The 26,676-nt window shown below is 47.2% G+C and overlaps 1 protein-coding gene across 3 annotated transcripts in view; it reads right to left on the bottom strand.

The window, feature by feature from the left end:
- Positions 1–26,676, bottom strand: part of NAV2 (neuron navigator 2) — a gene marked incomplete at its 5' end in the record, with an annotated part of 757,282 nt that overhangs the window by 32,305 nt on the left and 698,301 nt on the right. For all 3 annotated transcript variants that reach the window (XM_082845354.1, XM_082845352.1, XM_082845353.1), the window contains 9 exons: positions 1,795–1,967; positions 4,773–4,918; positions 6,462–6,573; positions 6,964–7,047; positions 11,861–11,935; positions 12,050–12,073; positions 16,919–16,971; positions 23,310–23,498; positions 24,876–25,036. In XM_082845354.1, coding sequence (XP_082701480.1) covers positions 1,795–1,967; positions 4,773–4,918; positions 6,462–6,573; positions 6,964–7,047; positions 11,861–11,935; positions 12,050–12,073; positions 16,919–16,971; positions 23,310–23,498; positions 24,876–25,036 — 1,017 coding nt within the window. The remainder of the gene's footprint in view (positions 1–1,794; positions 1,968–4,772; positions 4,919–6,461; positions 6,574–6,963; positions 7,048–11,860; positions 11,936–12,049; positions 12,074–16,918; positions 16,972–23,309; positions 23,499–24,875; positions 25,037–26,676) is intronic.

Here is a 26,676-nt window from a genome sequence, read left to right as displayed (position 1 = left end):
GAGCTGCTGACCTAAGTAAAGCAGACACCCTGAGAAGGCCATGCTTCACTGGTAGGTGGGTTCATAAAAAAGTCAGGGCTCTACGCTCTGTCTCCTTCTTGCACTGCCTGTCTTGTGTGCAGTCCGGGCAGGCGACGTGCTACAAAGGCCTGGCCCACCCTCTCGCCGGCGTTCCCTGCACCCATCTGGTGAGCTGGCTTTGGGTACGCTGCTGCAGGCCGCTGTCTTCTGTGGGCGGGCTGAGTGGTGGAGTGGACCTGGGGATGGCGTCAGACCTGACCTCCTGAGATCGGAAGGAGGTTGCCCTGCACGCACGGGATCTGAGCCGGCCCTCACGAGCACCCAGTGATGCAGATCCCATTTTCACCAGTGAAGAAACTGCGGTGTCTACCACTACCCCCACCCCCTTGTCCAACCCTAGTGTCTACCACTACCCCCACCCCCTTGTCCAACCCTAGCTTGCTGGCTGTTCTGACCCCGGCCACAGCGGTCCTCTTTCCCCAGGCACTATCTTATCTCGCAGAAACTGCCTTTGCAGACCACCTGAGCTCTGGTTCCTCTTTCACTCCTCGCCTGGTTGTGCCAAGGGCTCTGATGGAACTCAGCCCTAGCTCTGACTGCCCTATTGCAGGGGCAATCCTTTTCACTGCTGCAGGGAGTCAGCTGTGCCACCTTCTGAACAGACACCTGGGTCCCCGCCTGTCTGTCCCAAGCCATTCCTGACCTCTTTCTAGATTCTCGGCCTCATGTTTTGAGATGGGGCCCTGATGGAACAGTGCTCAATGGGTGCTCGGTGGAGAGCACGGGAGGTTGGCTGGGCAAGAGGAGATGACTCTTCCCTTCTGTGTACCCCTCCGCCAAGGGCAACAGCACCTAAGGCAAGGCCAAAGGAGCAATCGCCCGTCTCACTAACCAGCTGTGTTCCCAAAGGGCTCTGTGCAAACTGACTCATTACAGTCGACTGGGTGAGTTCATGGTGATGAGTCACTTGACGAAATATAGAGCCCTTTGGTAAAGAGAAGCGTCACTGAATTGCTCTGTTTTTTTAAAGTCTTATTTCTGAGTGCTGACCTCAGAGAAAGAGTCAACACTAAATGTCGATCAAAGAAGAAAAGTATAATCTCTCTAAGCCCCGTCACCCAAGTGAACCAGAATTTCAGCCCAAACTGCCAACACTTATACCATCATCTCCCTGTCAGAGCACAACGGCTGTTGTGCTCTTCACATCCGCTTATCTTGTTCAATCCTTAGGACAGGATAAGGAGACAACCATTATCCCAATTTGACAAAGAAATGGAAACAAAGAGAGGTTAAGCCATTTGCCCAAGATCAGCCAGCTAATTATTAATTAATTAATTAATTAATTAATTATTTGCAGTACGCGGGCCTCTCACTGTTGTGGCCTCTCCCGCTGCGGAGCACAGGCTCCGGACGCGCAGGCTCAGCGGCCATGGCTCACGGGCCCAGCCGCTCTGCGGCATGTGGCATCTTCCCGGACCGGGGCACGAACCCGCGTCCCCTGCATCGGCAGGCGGACTCTCAACCACTGCGCCACCAGGGAAGCCCCCAGCCAGCTAATTATGCACACCGATGCCAGCAGAACAGAAACTCATTTCCTTTCTCTTTTAAACTCTCTGGTCCTAAAACACCGAAAGAATGTGCACGGTCTTATGAATGCAAGACACAAAGGACCCCAAGGAACATTGCAGGACTCCTAGCCATTCCTGCTGGAGAGGGTTCCCAGGGCCCAAAGGTGCCGTCTGATCCGAGTGACCCCGGCAGACACAGACTTACAGAGAATTGGAGTGAGAGTTCCTCAGCAGGGGAGTGGAGCCCATGGGACCATTGTGTGGTAACTTTGGTGAGGAAGGCAGAGAAGAATCCGTCATCTCCTCAATGTCTGAATGAGAGGATGCCGACTTGGGGGACTTCTTCTTCCCGAAGGCTTGCTTGAAGGAGCTGCGTAACTGAACACACAAGACCGTCAGCCTGGCAGGAGCTGAGCCCACCCCTTAGGCCTCGGCAAAACGGAGACATGCAGAGTGAACAGCAAATTACTTCTCCCACGCTTTCCCCCCAGCAATGAAAAAGGTTCCCAACAGCTCTCTCAAATCAGTGCATTAAGGGAAGAAGAGTTATCTGGTGTTGACAGCTCAGGGGACTGGACCTGTGGATAACATTCCATGCCTACTCTTGGCTCAAGACTAGATGCCAACAGCAGGACAGAGCCTGGCTCAGCAGATGGGTGTCGAGAGGAGGAGGTGACACAGCAACAAAGCGGGGTGCTCAGACACGGTGACGGATGCAGATGAGGTTAGTCATATCAATGGATGGGTTAGCTTGGTATCTGATATTCACGTTGGTCTTGCTTACCTCATTGACCTGCCAGAGAAAACGCAAGCAAAAATGGGGAAGGGGAAGGAAAAAAGACAATTTTTAACAGAGAAAGCCAGTGACAGGGAAAGCTTCGGACTTTTCAGACATGACATGGCTAATCATAAACACCATACAGAGAGGAGGTTTCCGGTAGGATCAAGAACCTTTCAAAGCATTAAGGGCCTCCTCCTCTATTATGGAAGGAGAGGAAGAGAGAGTCTGGAGACCCCTATAATCCGAGCTCTGCAAGCTTCTCTGTCTGGTTGAAATGACTGTCCCACCTTCCTACACTCCTCACTCTTTTCCGGCCTTTTATCAGTCATCTCTAAGCCTTATTATTATTATTATTATTATTTTTTGGCAGGTCTTCTTTTCCTAGCAAGCGTAGCTTCTTTGCTGCACTGGTCCCAACATGGCTGCATAGCTCTTTGGTATGTACACTCAGGAGCTGCTGCAGTCCGTCTATACACGTAATATGATGATACACGTAATATGATACACGTAATATGATAAAAGCAGAAAATTAGCTGTCTCGCTTCTTGCTCAAAAAAATGATATTTTAAAGAAATGTATTAACCATACTGGGGAAAAGGAACTGGTATATCACAGATTCCCCAAACCATGAGATGGATCTGAAAATTCTAGTGAGAACATAAAGAATTTAAAGTGCGAGGTCTGCTCTGAAAGCCATGAGAAGCTTGTATTTTTCTAGGCCGAAAAATAAAGTTTCATTTTGAAAAATGTCTCTTAAAAAGTAATTTCCTTTTTCTAAAGTCTTTTTTCTCCTACTGAAAACGTATTCTGGACATTTTCTTAGCCATTGTGAAATTCAGAAGATGGGCCATTCTGAAATAATGGGAATTGTCTCCCATCAACGTTTCACCCATAACAATCTGCATGTCCAGCTTGTGGGCGAGTCTGGATCCCATTTCTCTCCCATTTCCTACTTATGGCCGTATTTCCAGAGAGTAGTCATAGAAAGAGAAGGATCTGGTATACATCAACCTAAATCCTTGACCTCAACCTCTGGTAAAATGCTCGGCATTAGAGCAGATGATAAAGATTAGACGAAAGCAAGCTCTGGGATTCCCTGAGGGTGCCAATTACCCATCCTCCCCAATCGCACCGGTGACCAAGAGTGGTCTTAAAATAAACAACTTTTATTTCCTGAATTAAAGAAAATGGATAATCATGATTTTTCATAGAAAATAATTCTCATCACTTTGATAATTAAATCAGACCGTATTTATCAACAGCACATTAGAAACATGAGTTAATTCTGTGGGTTTAAGTCACAGCAAATGAGTTGACTAAAAGCCATTAGTAACATAAGGAAAAATTTCATCGGAACAATGAGAGGACCACACTGAACTGGCCTTTCGGCTTGCCTCCGATGCGAGCCATCAATAAGCAAAATGACGAAACCCTCGACTCCTCCATCAGGAGACCTCGCCACCCATCCAAGATGACACAAGATGAGGGGGAAGTGCATGGAATGAATGAGGACGATGAAGCTACTGTGAAAACACGATGCTGTCAGCATGGACAAACGGGGCCTTGTGAGTCCTGGCCAACTTCAGATCAACCTGGGGTGTCCCTGCACTGAAGTCGGCGGCCAGCAAACGTCTGTCAGAACTGACTGTCACAGCCCTGACAGCAGAACTAAAAAGTGGGTGGGGAGAGGGGAGTGGAATTTCCCAAGAAGAATGGGAAAAACTGTTCAAGAGGCCACTGTACAGAAGGCCAAGTAGCTCGATGGGATTATGGAAACACGGAGAAGCACTGCATTGGACACTGGTTCTATTATATTTGCTATTTTGAGGTATGATCCCCCCACCCCCCCCACCCCCCCCCACCCCCCCGCCAATTTAGAACCACTCACTGACTGCTAACAACTACATTATGAAGCTTTTACTTACAGCAAATGGTCAGAAACATTTCAAAGACAAGGGTGGGTGATTTAATGCTATCATAGGCAATTATGTAAATAAATAGATAAGGACTACGGTTAATGATGGGATAACTAGTGATACATATTCCAGAAACTACTTTGGAACTAAGGGAAAAACCACTTAAGAGTAACTTCGCTCTAGGAACTGGAACTCTGTGGCCAGCATATGATTAGGAAGAAATGACACACATGAAATGAAAGACGAGTGCTTCACGTAGTCTCATGAAACAGAAAAACTACAAAGAGGTAGTTATTTCATAAATCCTAGGGCTTGACTGAGCACCACACTGATTTTAGTAGAAACCTGTCCACAAGCCACTTCTCTGGATTGACTCCCAAAGGTCTATGTTGTGAAGTTAAGAGCTAGCCTGGGCTTTATCTGGGGCACGCTGTTTCCAAGCCTGACTCTGCTAGTGCCCACGAGAGTCTTTGGATGCACACTTACCCAATTCTTTCTCTTCTTCTTCTTTGAATCACTCTCTATGTTGCTGCCCACGCTGGAGTGACTGGTGGCACTGTTGATGCTGGAGACGCTGTCGGAGGAGTGCTGTCTGCGGATACGGAGGTCTGCGGACTGGGAGGTACCATTTCCTGGAGACCCAAGGCAGGACATCAGGAGCTGCTGACTGGAGCCCCTTCCTTTGCCCCAGGATTTACACCTAAATCCACACACCCAAGGACTAGGAGCTATTTCCCATTAGATATCACCTTCTGTTCTGCAATGCTGGGCTTTTTTTTAATTAAAAAAATTTTTTTTTTTTTTTTTTGCGGTACACAGGCCTCTCACTGTTGTGGCCTCTCCCGTTGCGGAGCACAGGCTCCGGACGCGCAGGCTCAGCGGCCATGGCTCACAGGCCCAGCCGCTCCGCGGCATCCTCCCAGACCGGGGCCCGAACCCGTGTCCCCTGCATTGGCAGGCGAACTCTCAACCACTGCGCCACCAGGGAAGCCTCCCGCGATGCTGGTTTTAAGGTCCTTGTGTAGCTGAGTGCCACGCCCTCTCTGGTCAATTAAAGGAGGGCTCTCTCCACTTTACAAAACAGAAGTCAGGGGAGGCTTAGAGAACCCCCCACACTCACTCTTTTGAGCTAAAATGCGTCTGTGAGTGGCGGCAATAGTCATCTGTGTCGTGAGCGCCCCTCCTTTGCTCTCCCCGCTCCTCCCGCACCAGCCTTCTTTCATGCCCTTGGACATGCCAAGCCCATGTCCTCTCACCACCTTACAGGTGCCATTCTCTCTTCCTGGGATGCTCTTCTCCCTCGGCTCTGCCTGGCCAGCTCTTGCCAATCCTTCCCACGTCACCTCTAGCCTCGCTTTCCCAGGAGGTCTGACGTTTGAGGTAACAGTGGTACCAGAAATAACACTGCCCAGATCGGTAGTGAGACCAAAATAAAGTTTGCAGGCAGTGTTCCTCACAATCACAGAACGACCCTGACAGCCCGGTCTTTAAGAGCACTGGTTTCAGGGGCAGACTTGGGTTCTCGTCCCATTTCTGTTTCTCACACTCTGTGGCCTCTGGATGGGACTCTCGCCTCTAACATTCAGTACTCCCCTCAGTACAGTGTGGAGGACCAGCACTGCACTTGTAAGCGTGTTGTGGAGAGAAAATGGAATAACGAAATCATGTACACACTGAGCACAGTGCTTAGAACGTGGTGAATGTTCCATAAATGTTAACTCTCACCATTACTTTTCTATCGGTTCTCTTAATATCATTTTCTGGATGCAACTCCTCCTCATGCCCATATCTCCCCCCACCACCCAAGTAAGATACACAAGGACAAAGCAATCCTTCTAGAATATTTTCTGGGACAAATGAGAGACGAACCCATTCCAGGCTGTCCCAGGTCCATATGTAAATATCAAAGCATCAGTGAAGTTAAGGCTATGAAATACTTTGACACTTTGCCAACAGAGATATATTTTCTTCCATTTTGAGATACATCAGAGAAGAAGATGAGCTGGAATAGCTGTTTTCCTAGAGGCTGGAAGCAACTGGATTAAGTGCCTTCTAGGACCTGTCCGACTGACATGGACACCCACCCTCTGGCAGGGAGGTTGCATCATATATTGTCAAGGGAGGGTTCCTAAGGGCAGGCAGGTCGCTGGTCTGAGGCTGTTTCTCTCCCTTTACCTTTGCAGTTGAGCTCTGGGGTGTTAATTACCCCATTAATGGCCGCCTGGGCAGCTGCGTTCTGTTTCTTCAGCAGCTCAATGGTTTTTCTTAACTCATTCAGTTCTGAATCCTGAGGAATAGAAAAGAACAGTGGTCATCCCCAAATCATTTTGTACCGAGTTCAGCTGAAGTACAACTTAGCGTCAGCTTAGAGGAGGGTAGAGAATGAAGGAGTTGCAGGAAACCTTTGTCTCAAACATTAGGTTGAATCAGTTTTTAATAGGCACATGTGGGTACATCAACGCAGAAGGAATAGGACTCAGATCTGTTGCCGATGCAGTTAACTGCCACTCCATCTAGGTCATGTTTTCACTCAGCAAACCTATTCTTTCAGATTCAATTCCAACAGTCCAACAAGCACACTAAAACCTATACAACTCTCTGGAATAAAAGAGAATAATGTTTTTAGGTTTGTTGTTAATTCCAAGCAGGGAGGGAAGAAGCCTTCTTTCTGCTTTACCTTCTGCTCAGCCGTCATGGTTAAGCTCTGAAGCCTGATTGTCATGTTTCCAAGACTCTGTTCAAAGGCCGCCACAAGGTGAGCCTGGAGGGGAAAGACACATTTCCCTTCAGTGACATTATCTTGCAAGGTAGGAGTGCCTGAAGGGTGCCAGGTCTCAAAGACAGAAATCCAAATGGAGCCACGTGGGTTAACCCGTCGACTTCTTCAGCCTCTTGAGCTCCACCTCGCACCACTCTCTGGGATCCAGTTACTCTAGACTTTCACGTCCTTCACGCCCCGTGCTTCTTCCCACCTTAGGGCCTTTCTGCATGCTCTCCCCGCTGCCTGGAATGCTCTTCTCCCAACTGCCTCCCTAACTGATTTTTACCCATCCTTCTCCACAGACCTCAGCGCATGCCTTCAAGACACCCCCAGATTGGGTTGGTTCCCTCCTATTCACTCTCACAAGCACACTGGACCGCACTGTGGTATCACAGTCAAACACACACACACTCTTGTGATGCTGATTGACGCCAGTCTCCACTACACGGCAGGATGACCTTTTGTTCCCCAAGCACCAAGCTCATAGTAGAGCCTCACGTTGAGCGTGTTCGTAGGATAAATGAACAAAGTGGTTGGCAGATGTTGCTTGTTATAATCCCGGCTAATAGAAAAGCCACCGAAAGGCCCATCTGCTACCTCCTTAGAGAACCTGCCCACTGTTTTCCCTGGAGTTATGACTTTCCCTGGGGCTCCCCTGCACTTTTGTATCCCTGTTAGAAGACAGCATCAGACACACCATTATTTTACATTTTACAAAGACAGTTTTCAAAATGCCGCCAATTATAGTTGAAATATGCATCCAATTTTCAGAGATGTGAAAAACATGAAAAAAATATATACCATAGAATTGAGAAATGTGAGGCTTCCCTATCTGCCCCCCTTTCTCTGAAACCCTCTTCAAGGGCAAGATGCAACTCTGTCCCCCAACACTAAGCCTTTTTCCTTCTTCCACAGAGCAGCAGGTGAAATATTAGTTAGTTGGCCTAGGATCCTGATAATATTGTTAAAACCAAGAATAAAGAATGGACAACTCATCTAATCCTACTGGCCTCAGTTTCTTCATCTGTAAAATGGAAGCAATATCTACGTTCCTCCCAGGGTGATTGTGAGCACTGAATGAAACAATATAGTTGAAAATGACCTATAAACTGATAAGGAATTGCAAAACACAGGAATGACTAGAGACTGCAGGGAAAGGAAGGGGTTGGGGACTGAGAAAGTGACAAAAGATTCTATGAGAACACAGGTGTGGAGACATCAAGAAAGGGTTCTAGGAGCGGGGTGGGTTGATACACAGAAGGTCACAGGAGGAATCAGAAGGACCAGCAAGATACTTGAGTCTTGGGAGAAGTGAGATCTGATGGTTCTGGAAACTTCTAGAGGAAAAGGTGACTGATACACAGAGTGAAGAAGACAAGGGTGGGAGGGGAGCCGTCACCCTGTGCTGTGAGGAGGGTCAGGGTCAGTGGACATTTCAGTCTGAGGAGGAGAGACGTGACGGGTGAGTGAGAGGCCACGGTTACTGGACTTCATCAAACAGGGAGATGGAGGATAAGACATCTCTAGGATCAAGTGCCGAGTCTCTTTTCCATTGGCCAGGGAGCAAGGGCACTTGAGATAGAAATGTTAAGTGGACTGGCCAGCTTCTTTCTGATTGCATGCTCTCTCTTTATTAAAAATTGAGAAAATGCCTTTGCATTTTAAAATAAAGAGATATGCTTTAGTTTGCCGGGGACAATGTGGCAGAACAAAAGCCAACCAATTCAAGACACTCACAAAGTGAAGGAAGCCAGGACATGGATGTGAGAAAGAATGACTGCTACCCTTGCATTTCAAAGGAATGACAAGGTCCAATTTAAATGACAGAATTTCCATTTATTTCACTTCTCGTTTGATTGCCCCAAGATTCTATTTGTGGGCACTCAAAATTTCTCTTCAGTTAAAAACAAAAGCAAAAACCTGACCCCATGAAGACTGCTATCAAGAGAGTGTTTTTGCAACTCAAGAAGGAACCACATTTGCTCTGAAGAACCAGAGGATTGCATTTTGCTGGTGAGCAAAAGGCCTGACTTTGTGTCACGATCTCGATTATGAAAATATGGGCCAGGAGGCTGGTTTAGAGCCGCACAACAGCCTTCTCAGCAAGCAGCAATCTCGTATTCCCAGGAAAACAAACACAAGTGGTATAAAAACACTCAGAGAAGGTGGCTTTGAGTAGTTTGTCCTAGAAAAACAAACACAGCTTGGCCTGCAAGAAAGATGGCAGACAGTAAAACACGTTAGCACTGCTGGCAGTGTGTGGCATGACTAAATGTTTACTTTAAAACAATACTGGGACTTCCCTGGTGGCTCAGTGATTAAGAATCCGCCTGCCAATGCAGGGGACACAGGTTCGAGCCCTGGTCCGGGATGATCCCACATGCCACGGAGCAACTAAGCCCGTGCACCACAACTACTGAGCCTGCGAGCCACAACTACTGAGCCCACGTGCCACAACTATTGAAGCCCATGCGCCTAGAGCCCGTGCTCTGCCAACAAGAGAAGCCACAGCAATGAGAAGCCTGCGCACCACAACGAAGACTAGCCCCTGCTCACCGCAACTAGACAAAGTCTGTGCGCAGCAACGAAGACCCAACGCAGCCAAAAATAAATTAATTAATTTAAAAAAAGAAAAGAAAAAAAAGAAAACAATACTGGATTCAATAGCTTTTGTGAAGAGCAAAACGTACTTCTGAAATAATAATAATATGTGAGAGATCTCATTCTTCTCGATCAGAGAGGACAGTTCCAAATGGCCCAATGTAAGGTCCCTGGGGGAAGCATGAGGTCACTGGAGGAATTAATCCAAGTTCATTGATAAGTAAATTACTTACTATTTTTTCATTAGTAAGGGGCAGCCATTGGCAGCTGTAATTCTTAACTAGGGGAGTAGCTGCAAATCACTTGCTGTCAAACCTCACATGTTTCGAGGAGACCCCTGGCTCACCGGGTCTGGGGTAGGTGCTGGATTCGAACGCACGCATCTGGTTACTGAGATGAAGACTACCCACAGAAGAATACCTCTGCCGTCTTAACTAGGCTCTAAGCCTCAAATTTCAGATCTAACATCAATTTCTGATCTTCTTTGGATAGAGTTACCGATGGAGGAAGAAGTCAAGAAAATAAAGGATTATAAAACACACAGTAGGGCTTCCCTGGTGGTGCAGTGGTTGAGAGTCTGCCTGCCGGTGCAGGGGACACGGGTTCGTGCCCCAGTCCGGGAAGATCCCACATGCCACGGAGCGGCTGGGCCCGTGAGCCATGGCCGCTGAGCCTGCGCGTACAGAGCCTGTGCTCCGCAACGGGAGAGGCCACAGCAGTGAGAGGCCTGCGTACCGCAAACAAACAAACAAACAAACCCAAAAAACACACAGTAGCCTAGTATATTAGGGTTTTAAAAAAAACCCCGAAGATTTCCAGAAATGTAAGAGAGCTCGGGAGAATGAATAGTTATGGGTAGTTACCAATTATTGAGCCTATAATCAAGGTCAAGCACTGTGCTAGGTACTTCATGTGCAGACTTTAAAGTGAAATGGCAAGTTTCCTTGAGTAGACTCAGGCTCAAGCCAGGAATTATGTGGGCAAAAGCTGCAGATAAATGTTAATTACCTCCCTGGTCCAAAGAAGACAAGCTTTTGAAGTTGCTTTTCATTTTAACAGCATGCTGGGAGTCACGCAGGTGGCTTTCTGACAGGCTCACACACACGGATATGTGATCTCAAGCTGGGCTGTGCGCTCCCAAGCAGGAAGCCCTGCCTCTGAGGCATCTCAGCACCTTCCAAAACCTCAGGCTCTGCCTTCTGAGCCTCAGCCCTCGCCAGCTCACGGCTCTGCGGGCTCCTTTATAGACTGATCTGATGGGGTAGGAGATCTCTGCCTCTACTCTGACCCCTCACATCCTATAACCACACCACAGTCAGGAAGCTGACTTAACCACCTAACAGCCGAGAGCCTCCATGATGTGGCCTGACCCTTGCCTTTCTTCGATGCCTCCCTCCTTTCCACTTCCTTCCCCCCTCCACCCCAGCCTCTTCCCCACATCCAAGCCATAGATTCTAATTACACTGAGCTATTTATAGCTTCCAAATGCACCGTGGGCTTTTGCACGAATTACTCTTTGGTTAGAATGCTGTCCTTCCCATGCATCCTCCCCTACACAGCATTCATCAGATGTCACCTTCTCCAGGAAGCCTTTCCTGACTTCTTCCAGCCCCACCAAGACTGATCTAGGTACTCCTCCTATACATTCCCGCAACCTTCACCCTTTATTGCTATCACAACAGCTATCATGTTATAGCAAAACTGTTTTGTCTCTCTGCTGTACCAGACAAAGAACACTAAGATGACAGTGATTGTGCCTGCTTTGCTGTTGAACCCACAGTACCCGGGGCATAGTTGGCACTCAAACGGTTGCTGAATTGAACGCCAGTTGGCAGTGCCTCCTGAACACGTACTTGTGTATATTATCATTACAGAGCAGTCAGCTATTTACTGTGGAGCCTTAGACTTTTTTTTTTTCTCTTAAGATGAAAATTTTCAGAAAGAGAAAGGGAAATGAACATTTCTGAGCACTTAATCTATTTCAGGTACTGATCACACGACACCCCTGACAGCTAAACATTATCATTCCCCAACACACAGATGAGCAAAGGCAGGCTCAGAAGTTAAAGAATTTGCCCGAAGCACAATGCCAGTAAGTGTCAGAGCTGGCACTCACACGCACGATGCTAAAGTCTATGTCCTTTTTATTACACCACACTGCTTCTATAATGCTCAGAGGTAGCAATGGCTACCGCCCTGGGTCTGTACTCACATTTGCTGTCAGCTGGGTGGTCAAAGCGGAAACCTTCTCCTGGGAGGCATCCAGCTCCCGCCGTAGTTTGCGAATCTAAAGACGACAGGGCACAGAGTTACTTGCTTTGGGAGTCTACTTATAGGATGAGCTGGGAGAAATGATTGATAATAGCGAAAGACGAAATCCAACTAGCCAACTCTTCCTTACCTCTGACTGGCATTTTTCTTCTGGCTGTAAAGAAAAACAGAGAAGAAATTAGACCAGTTGAGGAGCTAAGAACAGTATAATCCTGCCTACAGGGAGTACCATATTTGGACACTTACAGCAGTCTTAAAGATTTATTAGTTTCTTTCCTGATGGACTTTTCTGGATAAACTGGTTCAATTAATATGACCAATCAGAAAGGCCAAATACGAACAGCACATTATTTTAAGAAATGAGAAAGAATTAGGAAATACGCTCCTGTTTTGGTTGTGAGGAGCCCCCTGTCCCCATGTGGAGATGACGACAGGGAGAAGCTGTGATGAGAAGGGGGTACGCTAGGGCAGAGTTGCCAGATTTAGCAAATAAAAAAAAACAGAACACCCAGTTAAGTTTGAATTTTTTTTAGTTTAAGTATGGTCCCATGCAATATTGGGGACATACGTATAGTAAAAAATTATACGTTGTTTACCTGAATTTCAAATTTAACTGGGCATTCTGTATGTAATCTGGCGATCCTACCTGGGAGGCAGGGAGGACGGCTCATAGATTAATTCTGCCCCGTTTTATCCCTCCCTCTCATCTCCCTAGGGCACTGAAGCAGCAGGTCAGGAAGGTTCCTGAAGTGGGGGGGGGGGGGGGGGGCGGGGGAGCTGGGAACCCCTGTCAGCCAGCCTGGTGACTCCCCAGGTTGTAAGGACGAAGGTGGCCTGTCCCTTCCTGCTGCTCCATCTCTAGTCCCCCAGTTACCTGTGACCCTGGGGAGTAAAGACGAAGCCTGTAGGCCCTCTTACCGGCAAAGCCTTCCATAGTGGGCCCTGGGTCTGGGGTGTCACAGCAGTCGGCCGGCCAGAGACTACAAGCTACTTACCTCTTCCCATAGGGGGAGCCCACATGGGTTGGGGGGACCTGCAGCAGGGGGAACTATTCCTTCTCTCTTCTGGGGTTCCCGGGGGAGGGGGTCCATAAATGAAGAAACCCCCAACCCTCCCCAACTGCCTCCGCAAACACGCCCTTTCTTGGAAATATTGGAAGTGTTCCTGCCCTTCTCTCCACACCCCGCCATTTGCACTTCACTGGGGTGGAACAGTGACTTGGGAGCCAGGTAGGTGAGTGAAAATCAGGAAGGACCCTATTTTGTCCTTGAGTCCTCTATGTGTGGCCTAATCCAATTTCACTAGTGATAAACCCATTCTTTTAAAAAGTCAGCATCTGGTTTCTGGTTTCTACTTCTCGATCAGTTCAGGATGCAGAAGGGTATGATTCATTAGGCCCCGTAGTCCCTATACCTAACAGCTGGGACAGGTGGGTAGCCCTTTCCTGTCTGACCGCCCTTCACGTCCTGCTGCTCCCGCCGCCCTCACTCCTGATCCTGCCCCAGAAAGCCCTCCCTCCAGGCTGGCTTCTAACAGCAGTAACTAATTGTTAGGTACACTGGGGCCAAATCAGTTAATCCTTGCAGTAACTCCACAAAGTAGGTTTGTATTCCATCTGAGGCTCAGAGAGGTTAGATATCTTGCCTAAAGTCACACAGCTGGACAATCTCCCCATCTAAGAAACACTTTCAGGAGAAGGTTTGGAGAAGTCCTCAGGGCTTACTCTTCCCTCTCTGATAATATTCAACCACCTCTCTTTGTCTGTCCGTCTGCCTGTCCATCAATTCATCCCCGCCACCATCAGATATTTATTGATTTCTAACTACGTGTCAAGCACTGTTTTAAGAACCTGGGATACATCTGTGAACATGACCAAGTCCCTCACATCTTATGTTGCTTACGTTCTGGTAATAGTAAGTAGCATTTTATTGAACACTTACTATATGCCAGAGACGGTTCCAAGCACTTGACATTCATTATTCATTTAATCCTCATAACAACCCTTTCAGAAGGTACTGATATAATTTACTCATGGCGACAGCTGATAAGTGATAGAACTGGGATTGGATCCAAGGTAGTCTGGCTCCAGAGCCTATGATCTTAAGCAGCACTTTCTCCTGCTCTGACTATAGCGACATTCTCCTGGAGGCCTTCCAGAAATAAGGCCCTGGCTTCTGAGTCTGATCCAAAGGAGAAAAGTGAATGGTGATAACGTCACAGCTATCTAACATTTGGGAGGCGAATGGAGGTCTGTTAGCAGGCTGAACCATCCACGGAGGACCAGCCCTACTTCTAAACACTTCCATCAACAGCCTTCCTTGGGCGGCTGCCACTGTCTGTCTCGGTGCCCACCTGTCTCTGGGGTTGGAATCCTGTTCTCAACAGCAGCCTGGAGAAATCCTGTGTTTTGTATCTTGCCCCAGCTGCTGCTGCTCTTCTGTACATCTGGGAACTCCGAGAGAAGCTCCGGGCCCCTCTCCACTAGGCAGTTCCCCTGGGAACTCAACTGTTGCTCCCCACCAACCAAGAAAGCCAATCTGAGGCCACATGTGGCCTCTTCAATGTTTTCTACTCCAAGGGCCGGCCGCGACCTCTTCACGGCATTTATTTAGCATCAGGCTGTCTTTTCTTTCCTTTGGAATTAAAATCACAGGCAAATTGCAGCCAGAATGAACATTATTGAATATCTAAGAATTACAGGCATTTCAGGGGGGAGAAAGCCTACTATCATCCAATAAGAGCCTTTAAAACACTCTGGTCTTAAGCAGACCCTTTGGTCTGGGTTGGTGGCAACTTAAGAGACTCCAAGGATCTCTTTTTAGACAACAAATACGAACTTATTTACCTTTTCATTTACAAAGGCGCCTGAGCATTTGTTTCTGAATTTCATCATCACCAAGGAGCTAATAATAGATAAGGGACCACACACCACTGCTTGGTGGTAGCAGAGTCTAGCCAGACTTGCAGTTTTCCTTGGAATTAGCATACCACTCCGTCATGAAAATATTCAAAGGTTAGAGTATTTTGTAAAAAGTCTGCAAAAGCAACTTACATTCTCAGAGGAGGCACATATAAAGAACAGTCCATGGGAACCTTTGACTCACTGACTAGTGGAATGTCAGAGGTTGTAGGGACCTCAGAGACCAATTGGCCTAGCTCCCTGAGGCCAAGGGCAAAACGGAGACCCCCAGAATAAGGAGGTAATTTGTCCAAAGTCAAACAGTAAGGGAAAAACTATGAATAGGCCTCGGGTCTCCTACTATCCAGATAAACATGGAATTAAAAATTATTATTATTAGGTCTTTGGTAATTTGTGAATTTGTATCAACTCAGAAAGGACAATTTCAAATTTCATGAAAACACGAACTTCAGGTCCACACACCTAGAACAAGAGCTACTGAAAGAGAGGCCTGTAGCTGTAAGAACTCCCGGTGGTTGGCGCGAAGGGGAAGCAGCCAGGAACTGCAAGTGATGGCTTCCTGCAGCTGAGTTCTCACAGGTGGAGGAGCTCGTGCTCTTTCCCTCCCAGGCTGGCTGACGCAGGCCAGCCCCCATTTTTCACTTTTCTGAATGAAAAGTGTGTTGACAGGAAACCCTGGGAACTCCCTGGGAAAACATGGGGTTTGGGCGCTGAAATGTCTGGTGTGGCTGCACTGCACCAACCCTGTGAAACTAGAGTTCCCCCCCCACACCTCCGCCCCTCCCACCCCCGGTGCCCTCTGTGCCTCTGGCTTCCTCTTTCGGCAGCAGGCTCCTCTCTCCACCTAAACCACGCCCTCAGGGCTCAGCCCAGAGACTTGGTGCCAGTAAATACCGTGGAAGAAGTGAATCTAGGCAGAAAAGTACCACCTCTGGTCTGGTACCCATGTCACAGAGTTTCATTCTAGACGAAAGGACTCAGTAGATGCAACAGCTGATCGTTAGAAGGCCATCCCTATGCTTTCTTGGATAACGGCTTAAATAACCCCTTCCCAAGGTTACCATATATATAAGTCTTGAAAATGAAAGCCAGGACTTTGATAAAACTTCAGACAAGATGACTAGCAGAGGAAAGAGGTACTGTGGAATTGGAGGGGCAAGGTGGGTAGGAGCAGAAGAGAACGTTTCTAGGTCCTTCAAATCAGACCGTGTCAGCAACCACTGAAGTCTGTTTGCTCACTATAGGTCTAAGAAAGACAGTCAGGGCCTGGGCTCTCTGGCTTAATTCTGGGATGGTCTTTTACTTACAGGGGGCTATCTACAGTCTGTCCCACTACAGAGCCGAGACACCTGGCATTACCAAAAACTGAATTATTAAAACATCTGTCCTCCATGGAATTAAGGGCTAAAGAATTCCCAATTCCTAATTAATCAAATGTTTTTTTCCCTACAGGAATTCCCGAGTTAAAGTTTTTAAGATAGTTATGCACAGAGCTATAAAAAGTAAGCATACTGAATAAATCCAGTACTATATTTGATTGTTTGGCTTTTGTTCAGTAGACCTCTCACTGATGACAGCTGTCATTTACGAGCGCTTCCTCTGTGCTGCATACACTCTATTCATTGCTTTACGTGCATTTTCTTATTTCACGCAAACGTATTTTCTGAACACCTACTATATGCTAGGCCCGGTTCTAGGCACTAGGAATAAAACCAGAAAAAAGTCCTTGTCCTCAAGGAATTTATATTGCAGTGAACAGTAATATTCATAACTTTAATTCTCATTACAATGCCACAAGGTAGGGGCTGCTGTCCTTTCTACTTTACAGACAAAGAAACTGAGGCAGACACAAAGTCAAAAAAGGCATCTCACACGTTCTAACTAGTTACCACTCGAAGCACAATGCCACTTTAACAAAAGTCAGCTCCTGATTTATTGGTTGGTACATCAGTAACTGTTTGTGAATTTCAACCCTTGTTCCCTAATTAATTGATTCCCTTATAATGGAAATACTCTCTCTAGGAGACACGCTATTTTATTTTTGACACAGAGAGCCACACAGCATTGATTTATACTCACTGTAGAATAAATTGATGACGTGCTGGAAACCAAGGAGAGTGAGGATCCATGAACTGTTTAAAAAAAAGAGAAGATAGAAAAGGTGAATTGCACAGTTGGCTACTACGGAGCCGAAAAGGGGAAGGGAAGGAGAAACTCAGCATTAGAGGACATTACCAGGCTTGCAGCAACTTAACCTCATCTTGACCCAACCTTTCCTGGTTTGGTGACAGGTCAGGGTCAAGTAAGGAATAATTTTCTATGGGAGTCATTTCTCTATTACCACATTTTTTTTCTTACACCATTCTATATACTACCCCTGCTCCAACTATCAAAATAACACATAATTACTAAGTTATATGTTTCAAGTACAGAGAAATGTTAAGAAGCATTTTCACTGCCATAACCTGTGTGACTCATAATTCTATCACCCAGAGGCAACTTCTACCTGCTCTGTTCCAGCATATTTTATTCCTTTCTTTTTTCTGGTGTATTCCCTTAGGGTTAAGATTGGGTTGCATATATATTTTATATCCTGCTAGCAACTGCCATTTGTATAAGCAAAAAGATGAGCTGATTATTTTGAGCACAGGATGCTGGCTGTTGGCCACGGTAAATTCATTCTAGATGACCACGTGCTAGAACCTTGTTTAGAAGACATACCCACAGAAACATAGATTCTTCATTTGATTTCTATCATGTCTACCAAGTGTTCTCTCTTCTGTTTGCGACTGGTATTTTGGGTACCATCCTTGTACCCTCCTCACCCCCTCCTGCCCCCAGCCAATGGAGACATTTTATTTTCTGTTTTCATGTAATTTAAACCATGGTCTTTTCCAGGACTAGGTATTCTGGCTGACTTCTCTTCCTGGAAACCAGATTCTTTAATGACATTTTCTTAGTAATCTCCCAACAACTTGTTTGAAAGACAGAAATATGCCTGTTGAGACATCACAGATCTTCTAATGGGCACGGCTTCCCTGACCAGGAGTGGAATGCCTCTACCCCACGCTGCACTCTCACCTGCGGTCTGAGAGTGGGAGGCTGGGGAAGAACTTTCCATGTGTACTATACGGCTTTCACCTACCACCCAAGGAGTGAACTCAACTTGGATCGGCGGTTGGCAGAAGCTACCTGCCCACAGATATCCCAGCAACGGCTCAGCCGACCACTCTGGTGCCTCCACACCGTCTCCCCAACAAAGCTTCCGACCTCCCATCCTTCATTTAGGTGCTCCTGTCGCACTCTGAATCCTGCACGGCTCTCTCAAGCATGGCCTGCGTGGTACTTGGCCACCTCAGAGTCTCTGCCCATTCAGTTCCTTTGGTTTAGGAAGTTTCCCACTCCTACCCATCCAAATCACCAGGATCAGCTCAAACAGCATCTTCTCCTGGAGCCCCATCTCATTTCCCGACAGCCACCGGGATGGGCTTCCTCCCTCCTCTGACCCACACAGCTCTCAGCTTGCACTTCTGGTCCTCTTCTCTCTTAGACGGCGCCAATTGCTCTGAGGCTATCCCTGCACCGTCACTCAGATCCACCCTCTTCAGCAATGCCCGAGGTTCTAGATCTTTTCCTCCTTTCTTTCTCCATCCATGACTCATCTGGCCCATGCGCCTAAAAAATCAGTTGAAGGTGTTAACGGCCAATAATGGCTTTCAGTGTTAATATGCCCACATGTTAACAGAGGCCTCTCATGCCCCAACCTAGCGGCCTAATGGTCCAAAGGGGTAAGTTACTTTAGCCCCACGACACAGACACTAGGGGGGAAATTACGCTGGAGGCCAAGTTGAGGGAAGAGAGGTGACTAGCGCGGAGCCGTCCTTCAATCACAGCACCTGCCAGACGCCCGCTCCGGAGGCCTGCACAGGGCTGCTGCGTGGACTCGGGCTGCTGAGAAATGGAGGTCTGTCTCTTGTATTTCTCTACCTCACTCACATGGATTCACTGATACTGCCTTCAGCAATACCGCAAGACAGGCTTGGGGCCGCAGGCAGAGAGGAGCGCATCCGGCAGGCTTCGGGTGGAGGTAATTATTTTTCTCCGTAATTCATTCCTCTCACTTGTAAATGGCAACAGCGAGGCTGTGGTCCAAAGAAAGAGTCCTTGCTTTCCAGATCAACCCAGAGCTAAATATGGCTGCCTAAACCACTGCAGCTGGCCCTCCTTCAAGAAAACTGAGCCAAGGCAGAGCCCGGGTTACGTGGCTGGGATACTTTTGGACCACAGAATGCTTGTGAGACTTACAAAGCCAGAGCAGCAGAAGCATGCTCCGCAGCTTCCTCCCTATACCTGTACCTCCAAAAATCTGAAGATACAAGGCACCACGGAGAATATCTAGGCCTTCTCTGCCGCTGACTCAGCTGAAACCCAGAGAGGTGGAACAACCTGCCTAAGGTGCTACAGCATCCAGGGACAGAATCTGCAGACCAGAAATCTGGAGGTGGCTTTGCCCTTGAGTGACCTTGTTTACTGGTATCTGAGGGTTTTTTGTTTTGGGTAAAGCTTTTTGGTATATTTAGAACGGTTTCCTAAACCCCTCATTCAGTCTACGTAGGCACAATCTGGGGCCAAACAAGCAAAAAGTGCATGTTTGAGAAGAACTAGAAGGCACAGGTAGGGGTGAAATCACAGGATGGAATGAGACAACTGGGCATACTCCAGCCAATAAAGCAAACAAATGCCTCTGTTGTCACACTTGGGCACCATATATATATCTACGGATATAGATATAGACGTAGATATATGTATATATTCAGCTTCATACTAATCGAGCACTTCCTCATACTACCATTTGAAGTAATCCTCATCATCATAGAGAATTTGTAGGTAATATTCCCAGACAGGGCAGGAATTTCTATCCCTAATGAACACAGGAGTAAATTTAGGTCCAGAGAGGCTAAGCCACGTGGTCAAGCACACACAGCTGGTCAGTAGCAGAGAGAGAAAGCGAGTCTGGGTATTGCACTCTAGTCCTCGCTCTGCCACTGCGGGCTGTGGAAGGAAGGAGTCGGTGAGAAGGAGATGCAGTTCTGATGGCTAATGGGCTGCCCTCTCAACCAGCGGAGGAAGCATAACTGAAAATGGCGACCACAGCGATGAAGGTGCAGGGTTTGCTTCGGACACGTAAGAAAGGCCAGCTGTGGCCAAGGAAGAGACAAGTGTAAGGCAGGATTGAGTAGAAACACAGAGGGCTGAGAATCAGGAGTTCAGGACATAGTTCTGGCTGCAAAAAGTCCCCAAGTCACTTCCTCTGTTCAACTTTGCCATAAACAAGATGGGGTTGAAATGGCCCATGGGGAGAAGGATAAAACCAAACATGACAACTGTAACAATAGCTACCACTGAACTGAGTACTTACTATAAACCCCTTTCAAAGTCATTCTGCTAAATGCCTTCCAGGATCTATCTCACCTAATCTTCACTTCAGTCCTCTGAAGTAGGTACAGTTGTACTTATTTTCCACATTCTAGTGAACAGGAAATAGGCTGAACAGGGTCAAGTCCCTTACCCAAAGTCACCTTGCTAACAGTGGAGGTGCCAGGACTTGAATCCAAGTGTAACTCAGGGGCTAGAAACACAGGAGAGCTGCAACAAAGATTTATTTACTAATAAGCTGCTCCGTTTCTGTGGGTTCCATATGAACTGATTTAGACTGCACCAGTTCTTGGGGATGACTGGTAAAGTCCCTGGATTTTTTTTCCTCCAAAAACATTCATTTGAAAAGTGCCTCAAGCATCTCCCTAAAGTGCACTATTAAAGTTGACTTGAAGATTGCATAATGCATCTGACGGAAAGTAATTTACCTGAAATAACCTTGAAAGGTTGCACCTGGGCCGTGCCTGTACCTCATCTACATATTTATGACTTCCCTTTCCTTCAAAATGGAAAGTGCTAATTAAATCCCACAAAAACCTCACTCAGGTACTTGTGCTAATTCTTCCTAAACTTTCTGGCATATGATATCTAACTGCCTCTTATCAATATAAGGAGGTTCTATTCGGTCCCAACATGAGATGTGGATTTTTTCCCAACTGTTTCTGCAGTACCAGGAGTTCATACATTCAAGAGGGGGAAAAAAAAAAGTCGTCCCCCAATGGAATTAAAAACACCGAATGGCACAAGCCCTATTTTGTTTTTGTAATGTAATAGCCTTGGAAGAAATAAAATCAATCTGATGTCAAATTTCCCAAAAGATGAAGATGTTGCATGTTTCTTAGTATATCGACAGCAGTCTCGCTCTACCTCTTCTCCCCAAATTTGATTTTACCGCTGCGCTTCAGTTCCACGTCACCATGAATCAGCAGGTTTACAGAAGTCTAGACGCTGCTTGTGGGCAAGCCCTTTATATCAATGCCACTTGGACATCCCGGATATGCCACAGTTGTGCTGCCTGACGGCTTGATTCCAGATGGAATAAAAAAACCCATCTGATGATGATACTGTAACGGTCCTGGACCTTTATGAGGTCAAGTGTGCTTGTTTGAACAAGCTGCAGCACTGAACACGGTTCACTCAGGTACACACGGGACACAGCAGATGAATAGGGCACAGGGCACTCTCCATTCATGAGTCATTATCAGGAGGGCTGGGAAATGCTTTGTGGCCATGCTTGGTTCGCCCACTGATCAGAAAAATGTTAAAGACAAACTGCCTACTCCTTCACCTTACGGTCAACGTGCCCTCCACGATTACGACTGATTTCTAGCTCTTAAATCCAGCAAAACGCTCTCAGTAACTCAGGCTCTGCCCCTCCTTAATCCTCTGTCCCAGTGGGTTCCCACAGATGGATTTACAGACGAGTGTCTGCTCAATGGACGCAAATGATACATAAATCAGAGTGGAGAGAATTAAGGAAGATTAACCAGGGGGCAACTGCTCTGTAACTAAACTCGTTACAACTTTTGTTAAAAAGAACACTGGGCAGGGCAGAAGCTGACATCTTGCATCTCTCTCCCTCTTGACTTGTTTAGGGGTTTCCTCGACAGTCACAAGTTTATTTGTTCTTTCCTACCAGGAGGACACTGGGCATCTTTCCCCATTCTCACAGGGACCTGGGAGCAGAGGGAAGTGCCTGTGACTCCCCTCCCCATCCCCCATTCTGTTCTGTCACTGGCAGAAAAGGCACAACCAGGGCCATGGCCCTCAGCCTTGGCTCCATTTGCTCCAAGAGTCCCCCCTCCTCTGGCTGGGGACTTCCAGGACATCAATGCTGAAGCTCAGTTTTCAGGCTGTAACAGGTACTAACATTACTGGATTAACATTTATATATATTATCTCATTTAATTCTCATACTTCCATGAGCCTGGTACTCCGACTTCATCAGTGAAAATACAAAGGCACAGAGAGGTGAAGTTAACTTGCCCAAGATCATATACCTAAGAAGTAGTGGAGCTGGAATTCAAACCCCGGTATTATTATCCCATATTCTTAACCATTCGTCACCGGTACTGACACCAATGTCTTATCATCCCCATCCGGGGGAAGCTTTTGGGGGTGGGGGGACGTGCCTTCCCAACATTTGGACTGCTTGCTCACCTAACTCACACTTTGACTGAAGTAGGAAAGAGAAATGAACTGAGTTAGGAAGACGGCTGATGAAGATGCCCACTGTAGTTTTCTCCCCAAGTTCTGATTCAAATGAACAAAACATAAAAATCCAACACCAAATATTCCCAGTTAGCAAGCAAAGAAGGAAAAGGGCAAAACTGAAAGCAACAAACTCAAAAAAACTGGTGCTTGAGAAAAGAAGTAGAAAATTCTGGAGCGAAGGGGAGAGGCGTGGCTGCCGACAGCCTCCCAAAGCCATACGGGTGTGTTGGCACAGGGAAACGAACTCTCCAGTAACTGGCGTTGCCAAGATGGTGTGCCAGCGGCTGAATCTCACAGTGGCAGTGCATGCCAAGAAGCTAGGGCCCACGTCCAAGGGAGAGAAGCCTGGAGCGGAACTCGGTCAACCCCAGGGTTCACCCGTGTTTTGTCTTCCCTACAGTCCTTTTTAGGTTTTGTTTTCGTTTGGTTTTTTTTGCGGTACGCAGGCCTCTCACTGCTGTGGCCTCTCCCGTTGCGGAGCACAGGCTCCGGACGCGCAGGCTCAGCGGCCATGGCTCACGGGCCCAGCCGCTCCGCGGCACGTGGGAGCTTCCCGGACCGGGGCACGAACCCGTGTCCCCTGCATCGGCAGGCGGACTCTCAACCACTGCGCCACCAGGGAAGTCCTTCCCTACCGTCCTGCGAGGTTAATTAAGAGTCAGACCCTACAATTCAGAGTTCCCCAGGCCCCCGCCCCAAAGTAAGTGGCGAGTTGGAAACTTGTACAGGTGGACTCTTAGGTCAGTGACGTGAACTCGGTATAGAGGACTGTTAACCGCTCTGCACAACGTGAGAGAGGGTCAACCTCCTTGCTTCTTACCTTCTTCAAACCCATCCCGGAATGAGCCCGAGCGGCTCATGGTTCGGCTCTTCTCGTCCAGGGACATGGAGCTGTTCCGGAAGCGGCTGTCCGTGTACGGGTCGTACTGCCCGTCGGCGTTGGAGAGGCTGTGGGTCCTCAGCATGGTCGGGTTGGACAAGCTAATCTGGGTGACAGTGGTGGGACTCGCTGGAAGGAAAGGAGTCAGTCAGAGGGTTGGAGATTCATGTCCCGGCTCAAACCCTAAAGGGGGACGAAGAGGAGGCGGCTTACGATGAGCCATCCCCGTCCCTGTCAGCTTCTCTCCCTTGTCTATTTTCTCAAAGGTGGTCACACCGGCACCTGAGTAACACACTTACAGCTAAAAATGAGGGAGGAAAGGTGGGTCAGTTCCAAAGCGAGGCTCTGGGCCTCAGCTTTCCAACCTGGCACATTCAGACAAGCTAGTGTCACCTTCCAGTCATGAGCTAATTACTTTCTGGGCTCATCTGGAACAATTCTCCCTAAAGCCAAAAGCCCAAAATAGTCCAGCCGGGCTTTTGATCAGATGGGAAGCATTCGTGCATGACAAGAAACCCTTGCCTCAAAGAGTTACAGCCAGGAAAGAACAATATGAACACAGGTCTCACTGTCTCAGATTGGGAAGAGTTCATAATGGTGCCGGCAGAGCTTCAGTGCAAAGGGGGTGCATTTACCTTCGCCGAAACTGGCTTTCTAATTAAAATCCTGTCCATTTCAGTAATGTAAGATAGTTCAGAAGTACGCCTTCGGTTCATTAACGATGAGGAGTTAACCCTTACTTGATCAGAAGTCCTTAAAGACTGAGTTTATTATTTACAATAATCAGAAAAGGCTGCCTCTCTAAAGAACGAGAGGAGACTGGAAAAAATATTTCCCTCTCTTTCCGTCTTGGAAGGATCAGCTCTCATCCTGCCACCTTCATGTAACCGTTCCCAGTCACTTCAGCCAGGACCGTTCTTTCCTTTTTCTAACTGTGTATACTTGCTGTCGGATCATATGCAGTTTTTACACGGATTCATAGAAAGCTTTGGACTGTTCTCTTTTACCTATCTATGAGTCTGTGTGGGTGTTTGTCTCTCTAAAAGAAGCATCCGTTGACATGTCAGCAGGGACTGTGTTACAAATTCTTTTCCTTTCCTCACTGTGCCAGTCAAAGCATGATGTCACCGGTAGGCATTTCCAAGAATATCTGCTCGGTCAAAACCTGATCTTTATTTCCGGTTTAATAAAGCAATGAGGATGACCAAACATGGGATACGCTATAAAACCTACATCTTCAGAGGTCTTAGAATACATTCTTCTCATTCCGTGGATGGTTTGCTCTTTGCTATAACCCCACCTATATCAACCGTGTAGAGAAAATTACTGATAGAGAACCAAGACACATTTTTCTTTTCTTTTGCTATCAATTGCCTATAATCAAACTACACTGCTGAGGGCTGATCAGATACTGAGAGTGATGTGACCACAGGTCTCTTTCAAAATGCAAGATAACCTCTGCCCTAAGGCGCTGATCAACACAGTTAATGCCAAGTAGCTACTCACCAAGCTGAGAAAAGTTGAATCTTGTTCCGGAGGGAGAAGTTACACTGGAGCCAGAGGAGAAAGGAGAGTTGGCGGCCGTGTCCTGCAGGCCTCCTGCAGAGTGGGACCGTAACCATTCTTTTGCGTCTTCTTGTGTGCGAAGCTGGGAGGTGGGGGTGTACCTGGACAGACAGAAATCAGGCTGGGATTAACTACGAACAACGCTTATGAAAATGAGCTCTCTGGAGCTGACGATAAACATATAAAAAGAAAATATACATCCAAAGGTGACGTTTGAAAAATCAGATCGCTACACATCCCGAAACTCACAAAGTTTCTCAAAACCTTTTTTGCCACTTGGCTGTCTTTGGGGGAAAACTGCAATTCCTTTCAGTTTTGAGGGAACTACATAAAGGGAACAAGATGGGTAAACGCTCAAACGAGCCGTCCCTGGGCGTATCTGTAACATGTTGATTCATGACGGTGTCATTTCAAAGCCTCCACTTTGACAGGACTGAAGCAGCAAAACAAGCTGCTGTCAGAGCTCTGAGGAAGTTTTAATTAGATAGCTCATGGCATCTGCATTCTGGAGGGCAAGTAAGTGGCCATGAATCACGGAGTATCAGAAACCAGACACGTAAAGGAAGGTATGAGGAGACCGACGCTGACAGTAGTTACTAGATCTGGTAGAAACCAGTCTTCACAACAGGAACCCAAATCATTGGGTCTCACACAGGGGAGGGTCTTCAGAAGTCACGGGGTCCACCTCGTCATTAATTCTGAAATGTATATTTGGTAATGATTTATTGAACGTCCCCAACGTGCCAGGTGCCTTCACAGACGTTATCTTACTGAAGCCTCGGACTCTCCCAGCAACACAGATGCTATTATTCCTGTTTTACATTCAGGGGAGCTGCCGGCCTGCCTTGAATCACGTGCCGAGATTTCAATCCATATTTGTCTGATTCCCAAATCCATTACAGATGCTGCCTGTGGGCTCTTCTCATTATGCCCACAGGCAGCATCTCGAATGTCTGAAGTGCCCCAGCGGCCAGAGTACTTTGGACTTATAAACAGATTACCGTGGGGTTACTACTGATTACGTAAATAGAGGGTCCTCTTGACTTAGGACAAGGTGTTGTCCATGTGTTGGTATTGGATGTGTGTGTGTACGGAGCGGGTGAGCTAGAAAGGGAGTCACAGTGAGAGGGAACATAAACACGATTCTTCCTTAATGTTTTTACTATAGTTGGACTTTCTAGGTCCCATCAATTGCCTGAGGATACCCTGTCACTTACCTCTATTCTGAATTCTTTTAAAAACTGATTTTAACAGCTAGAGCTACATAATTTTCACAGAATAGATCTGCTCCAGAAATATACACACTAGCATTACGAAATGGCGATATTCGAAGATGTGAGCTTCCTCTGGGAGCGACGCTGGGGCGTCAAGGTCAAACTCACGTGAAGAGTGGATATGATTTAAGCATCAGCCTGAGTGCCGACAAGCATGACGGAAACTGTTGAGTACTAAAGGCCTTGCCAACTGCCCCCTCGAAGGCCACCGCGCCGAACTTCCTCCGTCTGGAGGTCGGTTGGGGCTTTTTCAATACTTTTATTCTTAGGTTTTTAGAGTTGGCTTTACTCGGAACTCCTGTTGAAAGGAAGCATTGATACCTACCTCCCATTACTGGTCAAAATGCTCTCAGCCTTAAGAACTGCTGGTTATTAACTACAGACATACACGACAGCAACGTAACATTTCATTCCAAGTTCCATGTTTTGCGAAAGCACTTACTGCTTGGTGCGGGGTGAAGCCGATG

Source organism: Leucopleurus acutus, assembly GCF_964270905.1.
Source record: "Leucopleurus acutus genome assembly, chromosome: 8".
NCBI classification, from domain to species: domain Eukaryota; kingdom Metazoa; phylum Chordata; class Mammalia; order Artiodactyla; family Delphinidae; genus Leucopleurus; species Leucopleurus acutus.
Note: the sequence above shows the minus strand (reverse complement) of the source record. Positions and strands in the feature narration are given on the sequence as shown.